Below are 25,493 nucleotides of genomic sequence, written 5' to 3'. Positions count from 1 at the left end.
CACAAGGTATGAGGGACAGTGGACTGGCCCCCTGCTGAAAAAGTTTGCTGACCCCTGATTTAGACCGTCCTTGATGCATGGTGTGAAATATGGAACAGGCAGCACTGGCAAAATGCCATGTAAACAGGTCTCCTTTCTGTAGGAATGCATGCCTTTTATGTATGCCTTTTCCTGGAGGCCCTGGCCCTGTGCAGATGGGTATTCTGTGTTTATTGCATGTACGGAAAGGGGAACAGGATCACACATGGTGCCCCCACTGCCAGCCTCTGAGTGTTCAGCCAAATCTCTGAAAAGAACCGAGGTGTTCAGAGGTTTGGCCAAGTGGGTTGAGATCCTGATTCTGTCTCCCCACATTTCATATATATAAAATCCATGTCTGAATAGGGCCACAGACATTGTGATTAGACTTGCCACTCAGACACACTCCATCCCCTCATTAGAAGTATCAGAAGGGCAAGGAAGGGCAAGTGAAGCCAGGTAAGAATCTCAAGTTAAAATGTCAGATAGGAAGTGATGTGAAAAATCAGTGTTTTTCCCTTGGAGATGGTCAGAGTTTACATTCTTGGACTAGCTAGGCATATTGTCTGTCCTTGTGTAAGACAGCTTCCTAATCATCTGTTTAAAACCCCTGTATTGATTAATAGCAACTTCATAGAGCCAGTATAGTGGTTAAGAGCAGTAGTCTCGTAATCTGGTGAACCGGGTTCGCATCCCTGCTCCTCCACATGTAGCTGCTGGGTGACCTTGGGCCAGTCACACTTTTCTGAAGTCTCTCAGCCCCACTCACCTCACAGTGTTTGTTGTGGGGAAGGAAGAGAAAGGAGAATGTTAGCCGCTTTGAGACTCCTTAGGGTAGGGATAAAGCGGGGTATCAAATCCAAACTCTTCATACCCGACATAGCTCAGGGATTTTATGGAAGCAAAATATCAGTGCTGTTTTGAAATCAGTGATTAAAATCAAGGCAGTTTTGAAAGGTTCAGTCTGCCACCTTGATTCAAAATGGCACCCAATTATACACAAACATAGATGAAAACCTCCTGCATGGTCTCAAGAACCATCTTGCCAAATTTGGTTATGATCCAGGTGTTCAAATGCTTGGCAAGCAGATGAACAACTTTCCAAAATATATAGCAGATTTTACTTGAACACAGGTTCCATGGGCTGAAGCAAGCAGAACACTTGCTGGGTAGCCCACTGAGTTATATACTCACCGAGGAAATATTTCTCATTGCTGTGTCCTGCAATAGCTTGAGAGTTTTCAGAAGCTGCAGTTCGATGGTGGCATGAGATGAGAAGCAGGCCACTGGATGTCTGCATGAAGGAGCTAAAGGAAAAGGCCACAGCAAACAGCAGTGATGGGAGCACAAAGGGTAGCAGGGACCTCTATGCTGGGCACAGCAGGAATTGAGAGGCTCCGGGCCGTAAGATCTGTATTTCCCATAAAGCCCTGTATCCAGAGATGCAGACTTCACAAGAGGTCCATGCCCATGAAACGAAGGGAGACTCTGAGACAGGGAGAGAGCTGCTTTCTTTCTGTGGCTCCTTTCAGTCTGAATAGAAGCTTCTCTCACTCGCTTCTCGTCCTCTTTTGGCATACCTGGTACTGATGCAATTTGAGGCTCATCCTTGGATGCAAAATCCAGATATTGACCTTTTACAGCAGCTTCACCCAGTGAGAAGCTCCGCATCGTTGACATAAGTCTTGAAGGCATCTGAACAGTGACAGATTTTGAAAGGCTAGTATTTGTTTTAGCACCAGTTCCTTCTTCGCCCAGTTCCACACCTGTTGACAATGTGTCCGAGGCTCTAATGTCTCCCTCTTCAAAGCAGTGAGGGGAAAGGCTAGAATCATGAAGAGGACTTCTCAAGATGGCATTGATCTCTGGTTGTGCAGCCACCGTGTCACGCTCAATTTTGGGTGCTCCAGATATATCCAAGGATCTAACCTCCCCATTTATATCAGTCTCCCGACACCCGCTTGCAACATCCTCCACAACAAGAGAGTGCAACTTTCTACAACCCTTCACAGAGTACTTTCCTTCCACACATTCTGCAATACTTTCGGGAACGCCTTCTTCACACCTGTCTCTCGTTTCCTCCCCTTCAGTCAAACATTCTTCACTTCCTCTTTTATCTTTACTGATTTGGTGGCCACTGAGGCCCATGGCAGTCGCACAGCTTCCCTCTGTGAGAGCAGAACTTACACTTTGGTGCCTTTCACTAGAGGAGGAGAGGCCGTTCCTATCTAAAGGGCTAGCATCACCCGGATTTGTGTTGTCAGTAGGACAAGGTTGTGAACTGCAGCCTTGTACACAATTATCTTCTCTCTTCTGTTGTCCTTGCAACTCCTCCTCATCCATATCCTGTAGGGCTTCTTCAGATGCGCTTTCAAACGGACCACTGCAAGTCTCACACATATCATCTTCTTCATTTATGGAATAAAATATCTCCTCTCCCTGAAAAGTGTGTTCTCTGCTGAGGCTGGGCAAGAAGATAGCATTGCTACTATCTGCTCTCGATATGCTAGCACTGGGCAGAAGATCCTGGCTAGTCAGAGCAGAATCTTTCCTCTGTCGCAGGAATGCTTGACAATCCTTGGAACCGCAGCTAAGTCTCAAATTACCAGGCAGAGACAAGCCCTGGAAGAAAAATAATATCACTTTAACATTATATAGGGGAAACTGTATATAGTAGGCAAAATTTCACACAACTATGTGTGTCTGTCAAGAGGCATATGTACTAAAATTCTGTTGATTATTTTTTAATTCACAACCAGATGTGAGAATGTTGGTAAACTGAACTTAAAATTGGGGAAATGGGAAACAAATTGACAGATTCATGCATCCCTACTCCCAGCCTCTCACAAACAGTAGAAGGCCAGTGGAACTGGAAGGATTTGGCCTATTCTTCTAATCACTCAACCCCGTACCTGCTTATTCAGAAGTAAGCTCCACTGTATTTAAGGGGGCGTAACTCCTAGGGTGTTTAGGACTCCAGCCTGGAAGTAAGCTCCACTGAAATCAGTTAGACTTATTTCTGAGTCCATGTAGAATCAAAGAATCATGCAGCTGGAGGGATCCTGCATTCCTGGAATGCAGTGAGTCCCATTGAGCTTATGGGCTGACTTCTGAGTAAACATGTTTAGGATTGTGCTGTGTGTGTTGCAGTTCATGCGAAGAAGACTCTCACTTGGAAGATTAGCATGGGCACCACCAACACACCTGAAATTTAGGCTTAGAACAAGGGTCAGCAAACTTTTTCAGCAGGGGGCCGGTCCACTGTCCCTCAGACCTTGTGGTGGGCCAGACTTTTTTTTTTGGGGGGGGGGAATGAACAAATTCCTATTCCCCACAAATAACCCAGAGATGCATTTTCAATAGGTTGGATCCTTCTAACAGAGGGTCCATGTTGTGCATGGCTCTGGAACTCTTCCGTAACTGGTTTGTGGGCGGGACTTTGCCCTGCTCCAGCTGGTGGTGCCACAATTATGCCACTGGCCTTTAGCCAATCAGCAACGTGGCAAGGTTGTGGGTATTTATTTGGCAGTGCAACGTGGAGACCCTCTATTGCTTTGCGCTGCCAAACACCTGCCCGCCCACCCATTAGGTTGTGTCTGGCCTTGCTTTGGACTTCGGTTGGTTGCCTGTTTGGGACCAGGGGCAGATTGGCACTGGCCACTTGGTTTTTGCTTACCTCTTAGCAATTGTCACAACTTTGCAAGGTTTGGCGGTTAGGCATTGGTTTAGGGGAATGTGGGGAGGGGAGGTGCGGCCATCACCTGCCCCTCCAGTTAATAGGGTATTGTATTAAAGGAATCCAGGGGTCTGGATCTTGTCCGAAACCCGGGGAGGGGCTAGGGCCATGCCAGGACCCCCGGGAACCCCAGGGGTAAGCACTAGTCAATATGCAGTGGTACCTTGGGTTAAGAATTTAATTCGTTCTGGAGGTCCGTTCTTAACCTGAAACTGTTCTTAACCTGAGGTACCACTTTAGCTAATGGAGCCTCCCACTGCTGCCCCGCTGCCGCCACACAATTTCTGTTCTCATCCTGAAGCAAAGTTCTTAATCCGAGGTACTATTTCTGGGTCAGCAGAGTCTGTAACCTGAAGCGTCTGTAACCTGAGGTACCACTGTACATTGATGAAGAAGAAGAGAAGAAGAAGAATTTGGATTTGATATCCCACCTTTCACTCTCCTTCAGGAGTCTCAAAGCGGCTAACATTCTCCTTTCCCTTCCTCCCCCACAACAAACACTCTGTGAGGTGAGTGGGGCTGAGAGACTTCAAAGAAGTGTGACTGGCCCAAGGTCACCCAGCAGCTGCAGGTGGAGGAGCGGAGACACGAACCCGGTTCCCCAGATTACGAGACTACTGCTCTTAACCACTACACCACACTAAACAACCCTGCTGGTTGTTTACCTTTTCAGGCTTCCTAAAGGGTGGGCAGGAGCCAGTTATAGTCTTGATACTAATGCCTAAGCCAATACCAGTCACACTTGTGTATTCAATAAAGTTGTGGCCAAAATTTGCCCATAAACCTTTAAACTAAATTCTGCCTCCACTGTGTCTTTTGTTCCATGGAGATGGGTTTGGGGGCTCAGAGCACAAAAGGACACATTCTACTCATGTAAAAACACCAGGCAGGCCCCACAAATAACCCAGAGATTCATTTTAAATAAAAGGACACATTCTACTTGTGTAAAAACACGCTGATTCCTGGACTGTCCGTGGGCCGGATTTAGAAGGCGATTGGGCCGGATCCTGCCCCTGGGTCTTAGTTTGCCTACCCGTGGCTTAGAACTTCTCAGTATGCAAGGGAAAACGTCCAGGCAGGAACTTTTATCAGTCAGAAAATAGCCGCTGAAAATTCCTGCAATCGAGAAGTGATATATTTCTCATGGACATCCAAAACCGGATTTAGCATGTCAGCAAGGAAGCCCACCACACGATCAGCAGAACACCTGTTCCAGATTACAGTGTGATTTTTTTTTTTTTAGGTTTAGGCTTCTCGGTCCCCACTCACCTGGAGAGGTAAGGGCTCTGAAGGATCTTCCAGAAATCCACTGCTGTCAGACTGGCAACTGTTTGTTCTTGTCACTATCACATCTATAATTAGAAAAATAAAGGTGAGAAGGAAAGTAATTGAAATGACGACTGGAGAGTTTTATTTCAGCCTTTATTTCGGCTGGTTTCAGCATCTGCTGCTCATGACAGCCAAGCGAGAGAGAGAGAGAGAGAGAGAGAGAGATGTTTTCCAGTTCTGTGTTATTTATTTTAGTTCTAAAGTTGGAGCATATTATCTTGGGTATGTCCATGGGCAATCACCAGAGGGTGTTCCTTTGTTTGTCCCTAGCACCAGATAGGAATGGAGGAGGGCCAGCCTGAAGAAAGAGGGAGATAATAAGGGAAGGAGGACTGGGCCTGCTCACTCCTCTCTCTCAATGCATAGCTTGAGAAAAAGCCTATACCTAAGTACAAACTGTTTGTGCCTAGGCTCTGTCCAAGCAATCAGGGATACTGCCAAAAGGGGGTGGGGCAATGTGGCGTTCGTATGGAGCCCCCAGTCGTCTCACGGACTATTGACCCGTACACCACTCATCCGCTGCCACCAACCAGGTCCTCCCCGGTAAAATCACTTTAGCCTCAGTCAGGTTCTCAATTCATAAAGAAGAGTGTATTTTATTTCAGACACAAACAAACCTTTCCGGCATTCCAAACATTGTTGCTCTTTACTTTTAGTCTTATTTTCCTCTCTCTACCTCCCCTCACTCAAGAACCCACTGCCCTAACTGCCTCTCTATTTCCAACTGCCTTTCCCAACCAGCCAACCCACTGAAACCAACCAACTGCCCACCAACAACTCCCAACAACTAACTCAAACCTTGGGCTAAGCCCTTTTATACACAGGTAGGCTCCGCCTCCAGCTTTCCTATTGGTCTATATTTTTAACCCTATCTCTCCCCCCCCCCGGTTCAAACATTTTCTAAATGAACGGGCAAACGCCACAGGCATGCACAGTGCTTATGAATATGCAGTTTGTATGCAACCAGACTCTTCCAATTGCTATGCATGTAGGATGAAGGCAGGTTGTGCAGGCATGTATTCTCCCAGAGGTGCCAGAGGAGCCACATTTCTGCAGATTCATCCCATGATGCTGCTACAATGGTGCTGGTTTTGACCTTTAAAGCCCTATGTGGTCTAGGACCCACGTACCTACGGGACCGCCTCTCCTGGTATGCCCCACAGAGGACCTTAAGGTCCACAAATGACAACATTTTGGAGGTCCCAGGTTTAAAGGTGGTTAGATCAGTCGCAACTAGGACCAGGGCCTTTTCAGTACTGGCCCCGACTTGGTGGAATGCTCTGTCACAAGAGACTAGGGCCCTGCAGGACTTGACATCTTTCTGCAGGGCCTGCAAGACAGAGCTGTTCCGCCTTGCCTTTGGTTTGGACTCAGTCTGACCCTTTTGTTTCCCTCCCATTATGGTTTTGATGAGGCTGCATTTTAAATTGCATTTCAACCTGTATTTTAAATTGGGTTTTTCCCCCCCACTATGTTTTTACTGTAATTTTACTGTTGTTAGCTGCCCTGAGCCCGGCTCTGGCCAGGGAGGGCGGGGTATAAATAAAATTTATTATTATTATTATTAGGGAAGCTTTTAATGTTTGTTGTATTACTTTATTTTATTTTATTTTATTTTATTTTTGGAAGCCGCCCAGAGTGGCTGGGGAGGCCCAGCCAGATGGACAGGGTATAAATAATAAATTATTATTATTATTATTATTATTATTATTATTATTATTATTAGTCCAACATCACACGGGTGAGACCTGTTATCCACAGCACCTCCTTACATTCCAGTTGTTGATCCTGTGTCATCACCTAGTCAGATTGGCCTCATTCAAGTAGGTGCTGAGCAGGTATGTGTGTATGTATGTATTTTCATTCAATTTGTACACCACCCTTGATCCAAAGATCCCAGGGTGGCGCACAACATTAAGAACACAATTCACACAGCAATGTTTTAAATGTTAAAGGAGTGACCCCAAAGAAGAGTGGTACCCTCTATGCCGCTGTATTCATAATGGACACTTCTGCCAGACCAGAATAGGCTTCACAAACACACAGTGCCCTGCAGCTTTTAAACAATAGATTCCATCACTAGACTGAAGCCGGGCAACCCTAGACCACCCCATAAATGAGGAGGTGGACGTGCATGGGACCCACACATGCTAAACTCTAGCTATTTACCACCACTGACTCTTCTTCAAGTGTGACGTTCCATTTGAAGATTTACATTTTTTTAAAGTCGCACATTGATCTTGCTAAGAAGTCATTCTGCTGTCGTGCTCTGTGAATCTGCTTCAGGTTTATCATTAATTCCAGATGTCCAAAGGCCACAGCAGCAAAGGTAAATACAATTACGTAACTTTTTTTTGTTACAGGGCATAAGGAAGGCTGTAAAAGCAAAGATCACGATAGTAACGCTAATAAATTACCTGCTAATTTTAACTGCTGCTGCTGCTAAAGCAAAGCTAAGGCAAATACCAAAGAAGGACACACATCTTCACTTTAGAAACAAAGGCAACTGATCACAAAGATGGTGTAGAAATAAAATTTACTGGAAAAATAGGGCCCAAACATCAGACATTTTTTCATCAAGGAACTTTGGGTGCAATCCTATGCAGATTTACATGAGAGTAGCCTCACTGAACTCTGAAAGACTTACTTCTGAGTAGGTGCACATGCAGTTGTGCCACACATTGCAGTCTCTTTGGGAAATTAGTAATCCTGGTAGAAAATTGCCCTACCTATTCAGATATAAACCTATTTTTTGAATTTAATAAACACCTTGCTTCTGACGAGATGCTTGAGATTTAAAGCCTTACAGAGTTTGCTTTTCCTCAGCAAAATCATATTCCCAAAAAGATCAGCAGAATTCCTCTGACATATAAAAGCTGCAAAACTAATTTAGGCCATGCTAGTCTACCAAATGCAACAGACCAAGGAAATCAACTTAACAGAGGAATTTAAAAACCTTAACTTCAAACCTTAAAATGACCAGTAGGTGGCAGCAGCAGACAAACCTCCAGTGTAAAACTTGAAATACGTGAACACTCAGATAAACTCTTTTACAACGCCTCTGTTCCTTTTGAATGCAGGAATAGCAATGGAACCAAAAAATTAAAGACTAAGGCTGCAATCAGATGCATGCATATTTAAGAGCAAAACCCATTGAACCTGGCTGGATTCATGTCTGAGAAAACCACACATTTTATTTCTTTATTTATAAAAGTATTTATATACCACTAAATTGCAAAACCTAGACAGCATCTTAAAAAGCAGAGACATCACCTTGCCAACAAAGGTCCGTATAGTAAAAGCTATGGTTTTCCCAGTAGTGATGTATGGAAGTGAGAGCTGGACCATAAAGAAGGCTGTTCGCCGAAGAATTGATGCTTTTGAATTATTGTGCTGGAGGAGACTCTTGAGAGTCCCATGGACTGCAAGAAGACCAAACCTATCCATTCTGAAGGAAATCAGCCCTGAGTGCTCACTGGAAGGACAGATCGTGAAGCTGAGGCTCCAATTCTTTGGCCACCTCATGAGAAGAGAAGACTCCCTGGAAAAGACCCTGATGTTGGGAAAGATGGAGGGCACAAGGAAAAGGGGACGACAGAGGATGAGATGGATGGACAGTGTTCTTGAAACTACCAACATGAATTTGACCAAACTGCGGGAGGCAGTGGAAGACAGGAGTGCCAGGCGTGCTCTGGTCCATGGGGTCACGAAGAGTCGGACACGACTAAACGACTAAACGACAACAACAAATTGCAAAACATATTAAGGTGGAAGACAATTTACTCAGTGTGTGTTATCATGGACTGGTGGAGGAACTGATGCACCACAGCAGATAGTGCGGTGTTAAATTAAACACTTTAGCATGGAAAGATCGGTCAATTTTGCTTCTCTCATTTTCTCCCTTTTCCAATCCACAATAATTTGCAAATTTCCTCTAGAAAATTTGTCAGCGTTCTAGTGCAAATTTCTGCCTGCAAACACAGTTTTGTGTGCTGGTTTGGCTAATAATCTTTGTGAGCAATTTCCCCTAATATAATGCACTGTTGAATACCGTTTTCTAATATATGAATTTTAATGCAACTATTTCCCTAACATATGCATGTTTGCACAAATTGTTTGCTTGAAGAATTGCATTGCAAAATTCAGAGATGTGTGAATTTTGAAATTCTGGTTTGGAAGTGTGGATTAAGTAGCTTTGCATTAAAATGTGAACAAAACAGAACTTCTCCTCAACCTAGGCATTAAAGTGGCTTAGACCAACTAACATCAAATTAACGACGCCCAGGGGATTTTATATCCAACTGCTCAAGTTTTGTTTCTTTACTACTATTCTTTGTAATAATGCAAAATGACATTTTGCAAAGCTCTGAAATATGTGGAACTTCCCGATGTCAAAATCGAGATCTGATCTAAAAATTCAGCATTGGAATTCTAGAATAGAAATTAAACTGGCCCAAGGAATGAGTTGTCAATACAATTGCATCACAAGACGGATGTCAACTATAATTGCCGTTGTATATCTGCAGCCAAGTATTTACAAATGGTGGCTAGCATAGGTATGCAATTGTCCAATATCACTCCATCTAATGGCAAACTCAGGTGTGTGAGGGCTGATAGAAACGGAGTCGGAACAGAGCCAACTGAAAAACAAGAGAGAGGTATCAGAATGCTGAAGTAAAGCCCAAAATTTGCAGAGGGGCAGATACATACCATGTATTATGAATTCTTCCACAAACACTCCAGATGGAAAGAAAAACTGAAAGTTGGGAGAGGAAAGTGACCAAACGGAAAGTCGCCCAACCACTGCCACAGTGCCCTTTCTCTTGGCAGATCAAGATCAGTAGGTGACAGCAAAGGTTGCAAGGTTTTTAACTGGGGCAATCAGAATAAGAGCCACTATTTGACTATTGATACAAAACCCTAAAATGTATTTTATATAATTTACTTTTTATTTGTATATCGTATTGTCATTTTATTGCTATGACTGATGGCTGACGCAAATAAAGATTTGTATAATCCGCAAGAAAGAAGGGCCTTTTCGCTGGCTAGGTTCAATTCTAATCCTTCTAACCTCCTTTGGGGTAGGTTTGTGGGTTTGGCAGAAGGAGATAGGATCTGTCCATGCAATGCCTGGTGGCAACTCTAGCTCACATGGCCCTTAAATGTAAAACGTATGATGATCTCTGCCAACAGTTTCTAGACCATCTATGTATTCCAACATGGAAACCAGAGAATGAGGTTATGCACTTCTTAATACAGGGGAGAGACCAGGAGCTCACCAAGACAGTAAGCTAAGTTCCTCTATTGGATTTTTGGTCGCCGAAGTATGCTACAGGATCCTGCCCTCGCCAGAAACCCACAGAGATGGGGCAGATTGCTCACCTCTTCTGCTCTTTGGGGGGTGACTGTGCCGTTGGGGTGGCGACGAGATCGCACTGGCTTATGTATTCTGAATGTACTCTGAATGTTCTTATGTGATGCCAATAAAGGTTACTTGACTAAAATAAAGATTCATTCATTCATTCAGTGGTTGCTGCAACTGCTGCCTAGAGTACAGACCAGAGAATAGCTGCCTGGATGCTGGACTGGCGTTTGTCGGTTTTCAGAGCCGTAGAAACTACTGCAAGTGTCCTCTTTTGAAAATAAAGAGTTAACGATTATATAATTATATAATATAAAATAACATAATTATTATTGTAAAATTACGGTATATAAAATTGTATAATTATATTAGTAATGCTGTGTCTTAATGCTGCAACCCATCCTGGGACCTTAGAGTAAAGGGTGGGTAATAAACAGCAACAACAGCAGCAAAAATAATAACTATGACCCCCCACTGCGATGCTGTCTATCTCGCTCCCCAGCCTCTTGTGCAGATTGGATAGGATGCTACAGTGCTGGTGCAGGGCTAGGATAAATATAGTTCAGGGTGGGAGGAATCGAGGGTCTTTCAAAAAGCACCTGCAGTGACCTTGACCAGTTTGGATTCTGTATCTCAGAGACAAAAGCATAATATTAAAACCCATTTTAGAAGGATTGGAAGCAACTTAACATATTTTTGCCACTGGTTCCAATATAATGGGGAGGTTATCCACAGAACCCCAAGCTCCCAAACCACCTTAAAAGATGGCTTTGCACCATTTCCTGTATGTAATGCATCTTTGTCAGGTTCTCACAGTGTCCTGCCTTCCCAGTTGTTCGTATTATCTTCATCTCACTAACTGGCTTTAGTCCAGTTCCTAATCCTTGCCAAACAGTGAAAAAGCTGGCTGACATCTGTGTCGAGTTCTAATGAAATGAGACACAAAGCTGTGAGCGTTTGGAAGTGCAGAAATGCCATTGCTGCTGCGGCAGACCTTCACCCCCCGCAGCTTCCAAGAGATGGAAGCGGGATAAAAATGGTTCTGGAAGAACTGGGGTTGTTGGGGATTCCACAACTGAAAAGTCTTTAAGGATGGAAAAGACTATTCACTGTCAACTGTAGAAAAGACAGGACGAAGCAACATTATGTTACAGCCCAGGTGGCTAACCCCAGGGTTTTTTTTTGGGGGGGGGGAGTCTAATTTTTCCCCACCAGCAAATTTCTCCATCCTCCCCATTTTGGCAGCAACAACAAAATAAGTAAATAAATTGTAAAGTAGACACGGTACAGTGGTACCTCGGGTTACATACGCTTCAGGTTACATACGCTTCAGGTTACATACGCTTCAGGTTACAGACTCTGCTAACCCAGAAATAGTGCTTCAGGTTAAGAACTTTGCTTCAGGATAAGAACAGAAATCGTGCTCTGGCAGCGCGGCAGCAGCGTGAGGCCCCATTAGCCAAGGTGGTGCTTTAGGTTAAGAACAGTTTCAGGTTAAGAACGGACCTCCAGAACGAATTAAGTACTTAACCCGCGGTACCACTGTACTGGGTTAGGCAACGCAAATCGCCACTCCCCAGTCATCAGGCTGATCATTCAATGAGTGAAGAGACAGATGAGTCCATGCATCTGCTTCTATACGTCCAATGTGCGTGTGAGAATGAACCTCAGAAAGTTTGGTGCGGCCACAGTAGGCCACGGGTGCTACAGCACTGCAGAATTCAAGACTATGGCTTTTGTCATAGAGATGCAGTGCAATCTGCTGTCATTTCATTGTGTTCCAGAGAAACATAAGAGCCAGTTCATGTGCTGCGTTCACTTTTTACACACAAGTAAACTGCTGTGCCAGAGCCACAGCTCAGGAACTGGATCTATGCCTTGTCCCAGGTTCAATCCATGGGATTTCCAAGCAGGGCAGGTAAAGACTCCTGCCTGAAACCCCAAAGAATTCCTACCAGTCAGTGCACACAGGACTGAGCCAACTAGACCAATGGTTTGATTTGGTATGATGCTGGCCTGACTGTGCAGGCTGCCTATTAGTTTCTGGGCCCAATTCAAAGCGCTGGTTTTGACCTATAAAGCCTTAAATGGCTCAGAACCACAATACCACAAGGACCACCTTTCCCCATATAAACCGTCCCAGACTCTGCAAGAATCATCAGAGGCTCTTCTTCATGTGCCTCCTCCACATGCGGTCCAGAGGGTAACAACATGAGAAAGGGCCTTTTCGGTGGTGGCTCCCCATTTGTGAGATGCTCTCCGCAGGGAGGTTCTGGCACCTTCATGATACACCTTTAGGCGAAAACGTTCCTCTTCAACCAGGCCTTTGGCTGGTTGACCTCCAATGCCCTTTTAAATGCGCTTGTGGGAAGGGAGAGTGGGCAGTGATTGGTTTGTTCAGTTCTCGTTCTCGTTTTTATCAGGCATTTTGTGCTTTTATATTGGAATTTTGCGTGGAATTTTGCCCTGAGACCTGCAGGTCTGTGAAGGTCAGTATATAAATTTAACTAATGATGATGATGGGTGGCTAAGCTGTGACTACCACACACCACCCCTACTGCTTCTGCTAGCTGGGGCTGATGGGAAATGCAGCCCAGGAACATTTGATGAGCCGCAGATTCCCCATTCCTGTTGCACAGGTAAAGGTAAAGGGACCCCTGACCATTAGGTCCAGTTGCGGATGACTCTGGGGTTGCAGCGCTCATCTCGCTTTATTGGCCAAGGGAGCCGGCAAGTCCTAGGCTCTGTGGTTTAACCCACAGCGCCACCCGCGTCCCTTTGTTGCATAGAATAAGGCTATCATTGGCTATCAGCCAGGACGGCCATATGCAGCCTTCAGGATTCAGGGGCCACATGCCACTGAAGACCAGAGATTGAAGACCAGAGACCTTCAGTTGGCCACAATGGAAACTGGATGTTGGATCAGGCAGACTGCTTGTCTGATCCAGTGGGCCTCTTCTTATGTTCTTAGTCAAGGAAGGTGATTAATATTTGAGACGGCCGTTCCTTTTATCTTGATTTCATCTAAGCCAGACCTCAATTGAGCTCTGCAAAGAGGCTGATACGTCAATCTCCTGCCGCAGAGGAAAAGCAATGTCTGAGATTAGCTCGAGGCTGTCCCCAAAGCACTTCAACTCTTTAGGATTTTGTGAGCATCCCCGGCCACATCTTTCCTTTCACATTCCCAACATGAGGCAACCGGGATCGTAGCGAGGCGGCCAGGGATTATTTGCAGGCGAGGGGAGGGGAAGGCAAAGTTGGAAGCTCAGTATCATTGAGTGACAATGTGACATGCTCATTTTTACTAGCGAGCAAAACAGCATGGCAATGTGGTAGAGGGACCCTGGGACCCATGGCAGGCTGCCAGTGACATTAGGAGAGTCACACATGAATTCATTTGGACAGGATGAAGACCTTTTCCACATCAGACTTAAGGCTGGCAAATTCCCAGTGCATTGTAACACCTAAATCTTTGTTACGATGCTCAGCGATGCAGTTAACCTCTCTGCCTAGATTAGGCGGTAGACTTTTTCATACACACAGAGAGACGACACACACATTTGTTTCCTTCTAAAGCCATCACTTGATGATCGTGTTGAAGACTGTAACATGAAGAGTATTTGGTGAACAGAGTGAAAAGGTCCTGAAGGCTGTAATGTAAATGAAACATGAGAAAAAAGGAAGATTGTTTCAGAGGAGCAGTGGATGGTAGGAAGGAGCGGTTGGCATTAAATAGCGACCACTGAAGCTGCAAACTTAAGGAAAGGGCGATGGTTCAGTGGTAGAGGTACTTTGCATGCAGAAGGTCCCAGGTTCATCAACAGAAGTAAGGTGTCCAGACCAAGGGAAGAAATACACTCATACCTCGGGTTACAGACGCTTCAGGTTGCGTTTTCTCGGGTTACGGACATGCTGAAACCCAGAAGTACTGGAACAGGTTACTTCCGGGTTTCGGCGGTCGCTAAGGCACAGAAGCGCTAAATCGCACTTTGCGCATGCGCTGAAGCGCCGAATCGCAACCCGCGCAGACGCAGCACTGCAGGTTGCGAATGCTGCGGGTTGCGAACGTACCTCCTGCACAGATCACGTTCGCAACCCAAGCGTCCACTGTAGTACCACTCTATTCTGCTTTGGTCAGACCACACTGCGTCCAATTCTGGGCACCACAATTTAAGAAGGATGCTGACAAGCTGGAGTGTGTGCAGTGGAGGGCAACCAAAATGATGAAGGGTCTGGAAACTAAGCCATATGAGGAGTGCATAAAGGAGCTGGGTATGTTTAGCCTGGAAAAGAGGGAACTGAGAGGAGACATGATAGCCATCTTCAAATATCTTAAGGGCTGTCACATGAAAGAGGGAGCATGTTTGTTTTCTCCTGCTCTGGAGGGTAGGACTCGAGGCAATGGCTCCAAGTTACAAGAAAGGAGATTCCAATTAACCATTCGGGAAAATTTTCTGACAGTAAGAGCTGTTTGACAGTGGAACAGACTCCCACTAGAGGTGGTGGACTCTCCTTCCTTGTTGGTTTTTAAGCAGATGTTGGATGGCCATCTGTCCTGGATGCTTTAGCTGAGATTCCTGCATGGCAGGGGGTTGGACTAGACAACCCTTGGGTCCCTCCCAGTTCTAAGATTCTATGATTCTATGAATCCCTCCCTGGCACCTGCAGGTAGGACTGGGAGAGAACCTTTGATAAGTTTGTAAGACTTGCTCTGGCTGCAGTCATTCATTATCCCTCCTCATCCAGTGGTCTGGGTGACTCTGGCATTGGACAGCCATAGATGGGGAAGTTGTGGATGGTGTTCAGTGATGTTTTACTCAAAGTAGTCCTAGAGCTAGCGTGTTCATTAATCTCAATGGGTCTACCCTGAGTAAAAAGTCATTGGGTTCTGCCCTACATCGATGTTTGATGTTGCTACCTTGCTGCCTCTACAGGTGATGAGAGCATGCCATAAAAACCACAGGGAGAACTATGTTGTGACCCTCTCACTGGGGATCAGTGAAGTGGTCACAGTGACAGACTAGGACCTAGGAGACCAGGGTTCTAATCCCCACTCAATCATGAAACTCTCTAGGTCAGCGGTTCTCAACCTGTGGGTCCCCAGATGTTGTTGGACTACAACTCCCATCATCCCTGAGCTCTGGCCTTGGTAGCTAGGGGTGATGGGAGTTGTAGTTCAACAACATCTGGGGAACCACAGGTTGAGAAAGGCTGCTTTAGGTGATCTTGAACCAGTTAGCCTGACCTGGGTTCTTGCTAGAACAAAATGGGGAGGAGAACCATGACCACCATCTTGAGGTTCTTGGTGGAAAGGAGGACATGGGCCAATTTCTTGAGGAGAAGCTGCAGGCAGAAGGGCTACACTTATCCCTTTTCTCACTCATTGCTTCTACCCAGCTGGAGCATTCTCCTTCTTCCACGTCAGCCTTCCCAGAGATGTGGCAATAAACATCTGGTACCCCGGCTCTAGGTGGGAGGCAGGCTTATGAGGAAATCACTGGAAATTGGCATTCCTCTGCTATTACCAGATGTTTGATGGTGACCTGGGATACTCAGCCTCTCAGATGTTTAGCGCCAGCCTATTGCAATTGCATCTGCCAATGCAGTTATATCCCATAATTCTATGAGGTTATGTTACAGCTCAAAAATATTAGGCAAGGGTGTAAGTGGACAAGACGTAACAACTGGGAAAGAAAGAAAGACAGGGAACTATGAAATGTTGTGGTGCTCTCTCTTATACCAGATTTTTAAAAAGAAAAACCAATAGCCAATCCTATCAAATGGTAAGAACCATGCATTAAACATCATTCTATTTATTCCTGCCCATTATTCGTCAACATGCAGATATTTTCAGATAAACTTTGCGAACCATAGGACTTCATAGGAAATTTAAGAGACGTGATTTGAAGAAATGTGACTGGGGGGAGGGGAAGAGAGATTTTAAATAACAAGTGCACACATAATACCTTTTGCCTATCTTTAGCTTTTGGCAAGCAACTACCATCTGTGAAAACCAACACAACTTGCCCGCCGCCATCAGAAACAGGGAAATGATTGTGGCACTCTTTCTCGCCATCAAGCAATCGTTCCCATATGTACTTTACGGGAGGATAATAAACAGGATTCACACTATTGGAACACAGTCAATTAAGAAAAATGCCGATTGCCTTCTGCAGATATTCCCATGGTGCCAAACTGTACGTGAAAGAGATCGCAAGGAGGAGGAGGAGGAGGAAGGGAAGGTGTGATAATTAAAAGCATTGCCACTCAATAAGTCAGGGGAGCTAATATGTCAGCTCAGCAGGCTGGGGAGGTAAACGTACCCAGCTGCTGGAAAGACTCGAGTGCGGTTTGGTCCCTGGCACCACTTGTTGGGACAAGATGAATCGCAAAAGGCTGCGGAAGTGAGTATCCAGGCTACCGTGTGCCAGATGGAGGTGGTTACTTTCTCTGATTGATTGCCTCTTGGGCTGCAAAGGGGGCTTTTCAGCCAACGGATGCTCTTGCATTAGCAGAGCCGGTTTGGGGATCAGCCATTCCTTCTTTGGTCAGGGCCCCCTTGGAAAAAGCTGCCTGGGGTGGAGGGGGGAAGAGGCAGGGGGACAAGCCCAAAGAAGAAGAGTTTGGATTTGATATCCCGCTTTATCACTACCCGAAGGAGTCTCAAAGCGGCTAACATTCTCCTTTCCCTTCCTCCCCCACAACAAACACTCTGTGAGGTGAGTGGGGCTGAGAGACTTCAAAGAAGTGTGACTGGCCCAAGGTCACCCAGCAGCTGCATGTGGAGGAGCGGAGACGCGAACCCGGTTCACCAGATTACGAGTCTACTGCTCTTAACCACTACACCACACTGGCATTGGCGTTGATGGACACCAACACGCACAAATGCCATACCTGTTACAATTAAGGGTTGCTGCTGCTGAATTTTCAGCCACATGCTATCTTAGTCACCTTCACGTCCTCCCCAAAAGCCAGCTGAAAAGAGGAAAGCACTGGTGTGCAAGAACAACTCTGTTCCCAGGTGCTGAACCGCGCATCTGCACACCAGGTAAGTTCGGGTGAAAAGAAAAGACAAGGCCCCTACTATGACCAGGCTGCCCTGATCTTCCCTATGCTCTGTGCCTTTCCATTCCTTTGCACTGCCCTGCAGCCAGGATCCTCAAATGGGTGTATAAATTGCTGGTAAAATGCGTACATCCTCCTGCTGGGAGCTAAGTGCCCGTCAGACATTTGCTGGGCCCTTCCTAATACAGGACAGTGAGCAAAGCTTCATTACAGAACAATGGCGTTTGCTGCCAGAGCTTACAGATTTGAATAAACAACAAATAAGCAACATCTGCTCCAGCATATGTGTATGGTGGGAAAAAAGTCACAAAATAAAAGAATTTGTAAATGCCAAAAGCAACACTAAACTGCCAGTGCTACTGTAGAGTGAATTTTTAATTGCACAGGCATACAAGGCAGGCTGTGGGTATTAGTCTCACATATGTCTGGTTGCTGCCAACCTGGGAGTATAGATGAATTTAATTAAATAAGGATTATCCCTTCTCCCCAGTACAATTACTTATTTATAACAATGATAAAATTGCCTAATAAAAATTGTAATATTTTGTGTAGAACACACACACACACACACACACACACACACATACACACACACACAAATTGCTCGAAAACACTCCGGTATTCCTTGGAAGTTATCTAGAGATGCTTGGGGTTTGAGTGTCTTTTAGAATTCAGTCTCTGCAATCGGCTCAAGGGGAAGGAAAGACGAAAGGAGCATCAAGATTCCTGGCAAAGGGAACAGCTAAGAGAAACAGCTCACAGCAGCCAAGAAATGATATTTCAGCGCATGAGGGGGTGGGTGGGTGGGTGGGTGGGTTGTGCAAAATTTTGAACAATTGGATGAGGACAGAGGCCTGGTCCTACAGCTAAGGAACCCAGGCACATTGGAAAGTATTTTCATCATGTCTACGTAAACAAACTCCTCAGTCTGTACAGTGGTACCTCAGGTTACATACGCTTCAGGTTACAGACTCCGCTAATCCAGAAATATTACCTCGGGTTAAGAACTTTGCTTCAGGATGAGAAGAGAAATCATGCTCCGGCGGCACGGCGGCAGCAGGAGGCCCCATTAGCCAAAGTGGTGCTTCAGGTTAAGAACAGTTTCAGGTTAAGAATGGACCTCCAGAACGAATTAAGTACTTAACCTGAGGTACCACTGTATCTTCCTCTTTCATGCTCAGTTAGATCTACCATAAAGCATAGTCTGTGCCCCTAACCAACTCTTATAAACATGGTCAGATTTAAAGTACATGAATTAGAGAAGGGGGGGGGGGTACTTGACTGTTTGGAATAATTAACTCATCCCATACCTGAAGTCTCGGGCCAAAAAAAAAATCTAATTTCAAAGCTCTGTTTTGAAATGAGACTTTTTTTTAAATGATGGAAACAAAATAAAAAAATTCCTTCCAGTAGCACCTTAGAGTTTGTTATTGTGGGATGTGGGTGGAGCTGTGGGTTAAACCACAGAGCCTAGGGCTTGCCGATCAGAAGGTCGGCGGTTCAAATCCCAGCGACGGGGTGAGCTCCCGTTGCTCGGTCCCTGCTCCTGCCAACCTGGCAGTTGGAAAGCACATCAAGGTGCAAGTAGATAAATAGGTACCGCTCCGACGGGAAGGTAAATGGCGTTTCCATGTGCTGCTCTGGTTTGCCAGAAGCGGCTTAGTCATGCTGGCCACATGACTCAGAAAAACTGTGGAAGCAGACAAACGCTGGCTCTCTTGGCCTTTAAAGTGAGATGAGCGCCGCAACCCCAGAGTCAGTCACGACTGGACCTAATGGTCAGGGGTCCCTTTACCTTTATCTAAGTTTGTTATTGGTATGAGCATTTGTGTGCATGCACACTTCTTCAGATACATTTTTTTAAAAAGGTAAGGAACAGAATAGAGTATGAATTACATTTCAATGCTATGTTTTCCTTATAGGTATACCCAAGTACTTTTTTTTCTAAAAAAAAATATATGTTTAGGGGTACTCTCATTTTCCTACTCATATTGAAAAACTGCCCCTCAATGAGGTCAAACTAAGATTCATAAAATGTTTAGGGGTATGCATGCCCCCCAGAAAAAAAGCACTGGGTATACCTTGTCATCTCATTCATAGTTTATTATTTATATTTATTGACATAAATATATATGGCATTTTCGTTAAAATATAGCAAGGTGGTATACATTGCAATCAGATAAATAAAAACATCAGTAATAAAAAAATCCTGAAGCCTTAAAATAATAATAATTATGTAGTGTAAAACAGCAATAAATACTGGTTCGTACAAAAAAAAAAAAAAAAAGATACTGCAAAGCCACATCTGAATAAGTTTTTACGTAAAGGTAAAGGGACCCCTGACAGTTAGGTTCAGTTGCGGACGACTCTGGGGTTGTGGCACTTATCTTGCTTTACTGGCCGAGGGAGCCAGCATACAGCTTCCGGGTCATGTGGCCAGCATGACTAAGCCGCTTCTGGCGAACCAGAGCAGCACACAGAAACGCCGTTTACCTTCCCGCCGGAGTGGTACCTATTTATCTACTTGCACTTTGACGTGCTTTCGAACTGCTAGGTAGGCAGGAGCAGGGACTGAGCAACGGGAGCTCACCCGTAACGGGGATTTGAACTGCCGACCTTCTGATCGGCAAGCCCTGGGCTCTGTGGTTTAGACCACAGCACCACCCATGTCCCACTCCATACATTATTACCTGGTGGTATTTTATGATGCCAACTGAAGGCTGGTCTAGGCTTTTGCATTTGACACCTCCACAAGGTACCTAATGTAGGTCCCAGTTCCACCACAATTCACACATAGATTTTCGTGAGACTTTGGATGCAGTTGAAACCTTGCAGGGCTCACAACTAAGAGCAGATCTAAATGGTTGACCAATATGATGATGACATTGCTTATATAGAACAAAATCAATGCAGAGCTAGTAGCAGAGCGGACTGGCTCATGGTGCAAACAGCAAGCCACATATCTCTGGTGTAACTCAACAATGAAATCTCAGGCTCTACTTCCTACCTTCTAGCAAATAAGAATTACTCAGAAAACGAATCTTAGGAATGCCAACAATCAAAGCCTACTGAAAAGAACATACTTCCTGCAATCTCTTTTGTTTACTTCCATCCCACTCTCCTACCCATTTACAACTTGTCTCTTACAAGAATCCCATCCACCCATCCATATGAAACTCTCTTTCAAAACAGGGAGGGTTTATATGCTGAATAAAGACATCAGGTTGTGAGGGAATGTTTTTGGTTGACCAGTCCAACCAACTCAGTCCATATCTCTGGCATTTCCATTTCCAAGGCATACGGCAAATTTGCAAAATGTTATAGAGCAATTACAGTTCCTAATACCCACCTGAAGTGCTTTCAAGAGGATTTCCCCAGGAAGATTCATCCTCAAAGCTCTGGATCTGCGACAGGAGAGGGGAAAAACACTCCTTAAAGCAGCTCGTTTTTGTTTACTATTAAAAGTATATTTCTTCACTTTGACATTAGGATTTCAGACTAAAACAACACTGAACAAAGCAACGCTGAATGTTCTTCTGTTGTTGATGTGTCTTTGAAAATAAAACTTGGGTTTGGGGCTGTAAGCACATTTTTGCCTAGTGGAAATCTCTCTCAAATAGAAAAATCAAGTGCTGAGTGCCTATGGTAGGCTGGTGCCCACTGAGATGGGCAAGGTGGGAGACCTGTGGTAGTTGGATGCCAGAGCCAAGGATATGTGGAGCCAACTAATTCTAGATTTGTCCCTGTCCTCTTCTCTGTTGAGTTCTACATTTATAACTCTGGGACTAAGGAGGAGGAAACTGACAGCCAGGGCCACTCTCTGGACTAGTTGTAAGTAAGAATGCAGGTTGTTATGTACTGAGTTGAATAGGATCCAAAATGCAGCAGTCTGATTGGTCCTAGAACAATAGGATTCAGAATGCAGCAGTCTGATTGGTCCTAGAACAATAGGATTCGGAATGCAGTACTCTGATTGGTCCGCAGGAGCCACCCAATCCAACTTCAGGTGGAAGTGAATCCGCAACCTGATTGGCCTACAGGGGAATCCCAGAATTAGCCAATCACGTGGGGCCCATTGTGTAAATACTGTATATAAAGCAGACATTTTGGGGGAACTTCCATTCCTCACTACTATGAGTTGAATAAAGAGCATGAAATCCACACTCAACTCTGAGTATATTTCACAGGTGCTGACTGGCTGAGGTGGATGGGGCAGGGCCTTATTCACCCAAATTGATTGGCCTCCATGGGTAAGTGCTGCCAGAATGCAAAACACTGAGAAACAAGAAGGAGGGATGAGCACAAGTGCATTAAAAAATCCCTAAGGGCAACCCCCTCCTTCCCCAAAACAGCCCAATGAGGGCTGAGAAAAAATAATCATGGTTCATATTGTGTATATCAATGGTCAGGTGTTTATGGCTTTCATTCTGCCCCAGTACATTACCCAGAGTGGAGACTATGAACAATGTACTGCAGAGAAGGCAATTGCTACAGTTGAGTGGCCCCTCTTATTTTCTGATGAAACATCTCCGTATCAAATTATGCCCTGGTCATCTCTGTCACCTTCATGTCCCACAAGCAAGTGACAGGGAGGCAGACGACTCAGTTTGATGCAGAGAGGTCCTTTCTTAGTCTGCTGCATCCAAGTCTTTATGGACACTTGTATTCCATATCTTGTAGCTCTACAGGAGCTGGTTACAGAGAGGAGGAGGAAATCAGCATGGCCCCAGAGAACCAAGGGCTTGTATAACAACTTGCAGCACTTTTCTTGGTTCAGTCTCAAGGTAAAGGTTAAGGGACCTCTGACCATTAGGTCCAGTTGCGGATGACTCTGGGGTTGCGGCGCTCATCTTGCTTTATTGGCCAAGGGAGCCGGTGTACAGCTTCCGGGTCATGTGGCCAGCATGACTAAGCCGCTTCTGGCGAACCAGAGCAGCGCACGGAAATGCCATTTACCTTCCCGCCGGAGCGGTACCTATTTATCTACTTGCACTTTGACGTGCTTTCGAACTGCTAGGTTGGCAGGAGCAGGGACCGAGCAATGGGAGCTCACCCCGCCGCGGGGATTCGAACCGCCAATCTTCTGATGAAGAATCTTAAATATTTCTGCAAGGACCTTTAGAACTGAGCACAATAAAGTGAATGAAGTATTGGGATGGTATATTGAGGGGTTTTTTGGGGAAGGTGTCTTCTTCTCAAACTGCTTGAAAATATTGCCCTCTTCACACTTTATATCCTAAACACATCTCTCATAAACACCCGAACCCATAACGACCCAAAATTAGCATGCATAGCTAATGATAGGAAATAATCGTTCAGTGATCATGTCATACTATAACGCTCACAGGCTAGCATCTAAAAACAAGGATGTTGCTAGTATCACATCAATCCCCAAATGGCATGCTATTTCTAAACTTCTGCTTGGTGAACAAGCTGGCAAGACTTGTAACCAACTTCCAATCTTCCAGTCACCACTCTCCACTACAGAATGGAGAAGTATGGTTTTCTTTCTTCCTGACTTGCCCTTCTCCAAACAATGTGATGAACCAAAACTTACCTATTATTTGAAATGTACACACTTCAACAAACAAAAAAAATTGTGTACAAAAATTGGTATATTGGAGGGGTGAGGAATGTGCCTAAGTGTGCATATATTGGTGAAAACAGCATAAGCATTCATCATATAAGGAGAAATTACTTACAAAAAGGAGGGTTGTTTCAGGACTTCCTGACAAAATCACAAATTGATACAGAAATGTGATGAACTGAAGACTGGTAAAATGAAATTGACACTGGATGGGCTGGGTCTAGAGTTATGTTTCATGGGCTATGGATTTCTAATTCATTGGATGAGTTTTATTCTTTTATGTAAAGGTAAAGGGACCCCGGAACATTAGGTCCAGTCATGGCCGACTCTGGGGTTGCAGCGCTCATCTCGCTTTACTGGCCGAGGGAGCCAGCGTACAGCTTCCAGGTCATGTGGCCAGCATGACTAAGCCGCTTCTGGCGAACCAGAGCAGCGCACGGAAATGCCATTTACCTTCCTGCTGGAGTGGTACCTATTTATCTACTTGCACTTTGACGTGCTTTCAAACTGCTAGGTTGGCAGGAGCAGGAACCGAGCAATGGGAGCTCGCCTCGTTGCGGGGATTCGAACCGCCTACCTTCTGATTGGCAAGTCCTAGGCTCTGTGATTTAACCCATATATTTTTAACAATGATCTATGGTTTACTTTGTTTTTTTTACTGCTATAAGCCACTTTGGGCAAGCATTGACTGGAAAGTGGCGTAGAACTATTTTAAAATAAGATGTACACTAAAACCAGCTTTCCTCTGTGCCTCCATCACCTGTCTATGCACAACACACAGCAATCTGTCTTACCTCCTCCATTTCAAAGGAATCTGAAGGCTTGCAGTTTAAGCTAGACACTCTCTTGAGCGTATGGGTCAAAAGGATATTGGGTTCTTTGCGTGGTCTGTCTTTAATGAGCATCTCAGAGGTGGAAGGAAGATGAGGCAGTTTCACTGGAAGGTGAGGCAACACCCAAGGTTTACTTGCTATGGATTGTGGAGTCTTTGCCTCCTTCTCACTTGGAAACGGTTCTTCTTTCAGAGGGACCAAGGCAGGGTTTTCAGACAAGCCAGTCCGCATTGCCATGTGCAGGTCCACATCAACAGAAGAATTGTCTTCTTTGGCCTGGCATGTGCCAGCATTTCGGTACACTTGAGGGCTATGCATTGTTGTCTGCCTGGACACTTTTCTCAGGAGCTGACCTATTCTCCTCCTCTTTGCCTGTGTGACCACAAGATTCCGCTTCGGAGAGCCCACTGCACAATTCTCCTCTCCGGTTCTCTCTTCCGACTTATGATGCAGGGTGTTGATGTCATTCAGCAAAGAAGAAAAGGCGCTAGTCACATGATCCAGGACTTCCAATTGCCGAAAACGTCCTGATGTTTGAGACAGATGAAAACAAAACTTATGCATTTGTTTGTTTAGTTGCAGACCAAACCTAGAAAGCTTCCAGGCTTCATACAACAAGTTGAAGACAGACAAAGCTAAATCTCTAAACTCAGATCGTATTGTTAACACTGCAATGTGGTTGCTTCCACAGAGCTTTGTGGCCGTCACACATGTTGTACATAGTTATATGTCTATTATATGTAGGATAAACGTTTGGCAGCTCTATTTTATGAATCAGAACTGAAATTCCTTTGAAATTTGCCCGTCTTTGAATTTTGTGGTGCAGTTCTCAACCCCAAAAATGTGTACAAAAACTATGTGTGTTTGGGGAAAATGAGTCCCCAAATGCATATGAAATAAATAAATTAATGATGATGTGTTATATATTAATGAATACATTCGATTGGGATAAATGGCTTATGAAATTGCACGTATTAGGAAAACTGTGAATAAAATGCATATGATTTTTGTGTGGCGACTTCTAAAAAATGTAGACTGATGTAGAAATGGAGTGAACTAAACTTAAAAATGGAAAAATGAAGAACTGTAAGAAACTGTAAGAAACCAGAATTGGCAGATTCATTCATTCCTAATCATGTGTAACCTTAGAACACACGCATCAGCAACCCTGACAGAGGGGAACATGCTGTTGTTAAAAGGACTCCCATGGTCCAACCATTTATGGATTGCAACGAGGGAAATGGCCTCAGGAGAGAACCTTTGCCATGATAAAGATATCTTGGAGGGAACTATTAATTGAGTCTAATCTGGGTATTTGCAGAGGTGAATCAGAGACTTGGACTTTTCATTAACCATGCTTCACTCAGCAATAAAACCCTGAAGCACACACTTCAGGTTTTCTTTAACACTTAACACATTTACATTAAACCTGTGTGTCAATTTTAGGGTATTTAGAATAAAAGAAAAAGGGGCTCTTTGATAATCAGAAATGGGCAAAGTCATATTATTATCACCTAGGGATTTTTTACCTGCCCCAAAGATGGAAGGATCTGATGATTTCAG

General features: G+C 44.7%; 1 protein-coding gene across 3 annotated transcripts in view; it reads right to left on the bottom strand.

Moving 5' to 3' along the window:
* Window positions 1-25,493, bottom strand: part of ITPRID1 (ITPR interacting domain containing 1) — a 63,767-nt gene that overhangs the window by 8,330 nt on the left and 29,944 nt on the right. For all 3 annotated transcript variants that reach the window (XM_080975753.1, XM_080975754.1, XM_080975752.1), the window contains exons 8-11: window positions 23,892-24,457; window positions 20,860-20,914; window positions 5,024-5,106; window positions 1,213-2,640 (exon numbers count right to left, since the gene is read on the bottom strand). In XM_080975753.1, coding sequence (XP_080831879.1) covers window positions 1,213-2,640; window positions 5,024-5,106; window positions 20,860-20,914; window positions 23,892-24,457 — 2,132 coding nt within the window. The remainder of the gene's footprint in view (window positions 1-1,212; window positions 2,641-5,023; window positions 5,107-20,859; window positions 20,915-23,891; window positions 24,458-25,493) is intronic.

Source organism: Podarcis pityusensis (assembly GCF_964106645.2).
Source record: "Podarcis pityusensis genome assembly, chromosome: 12".
Lineage (NCBI taxonomy): Eukaryota > Metazoa > Chordata > Lepidosauria > Squamata > Lacertidae > Podarcis > Podarcis pityusensis.
This window is presented reverse-complemented; position numbering and strand designations above follow the sequence as displayed.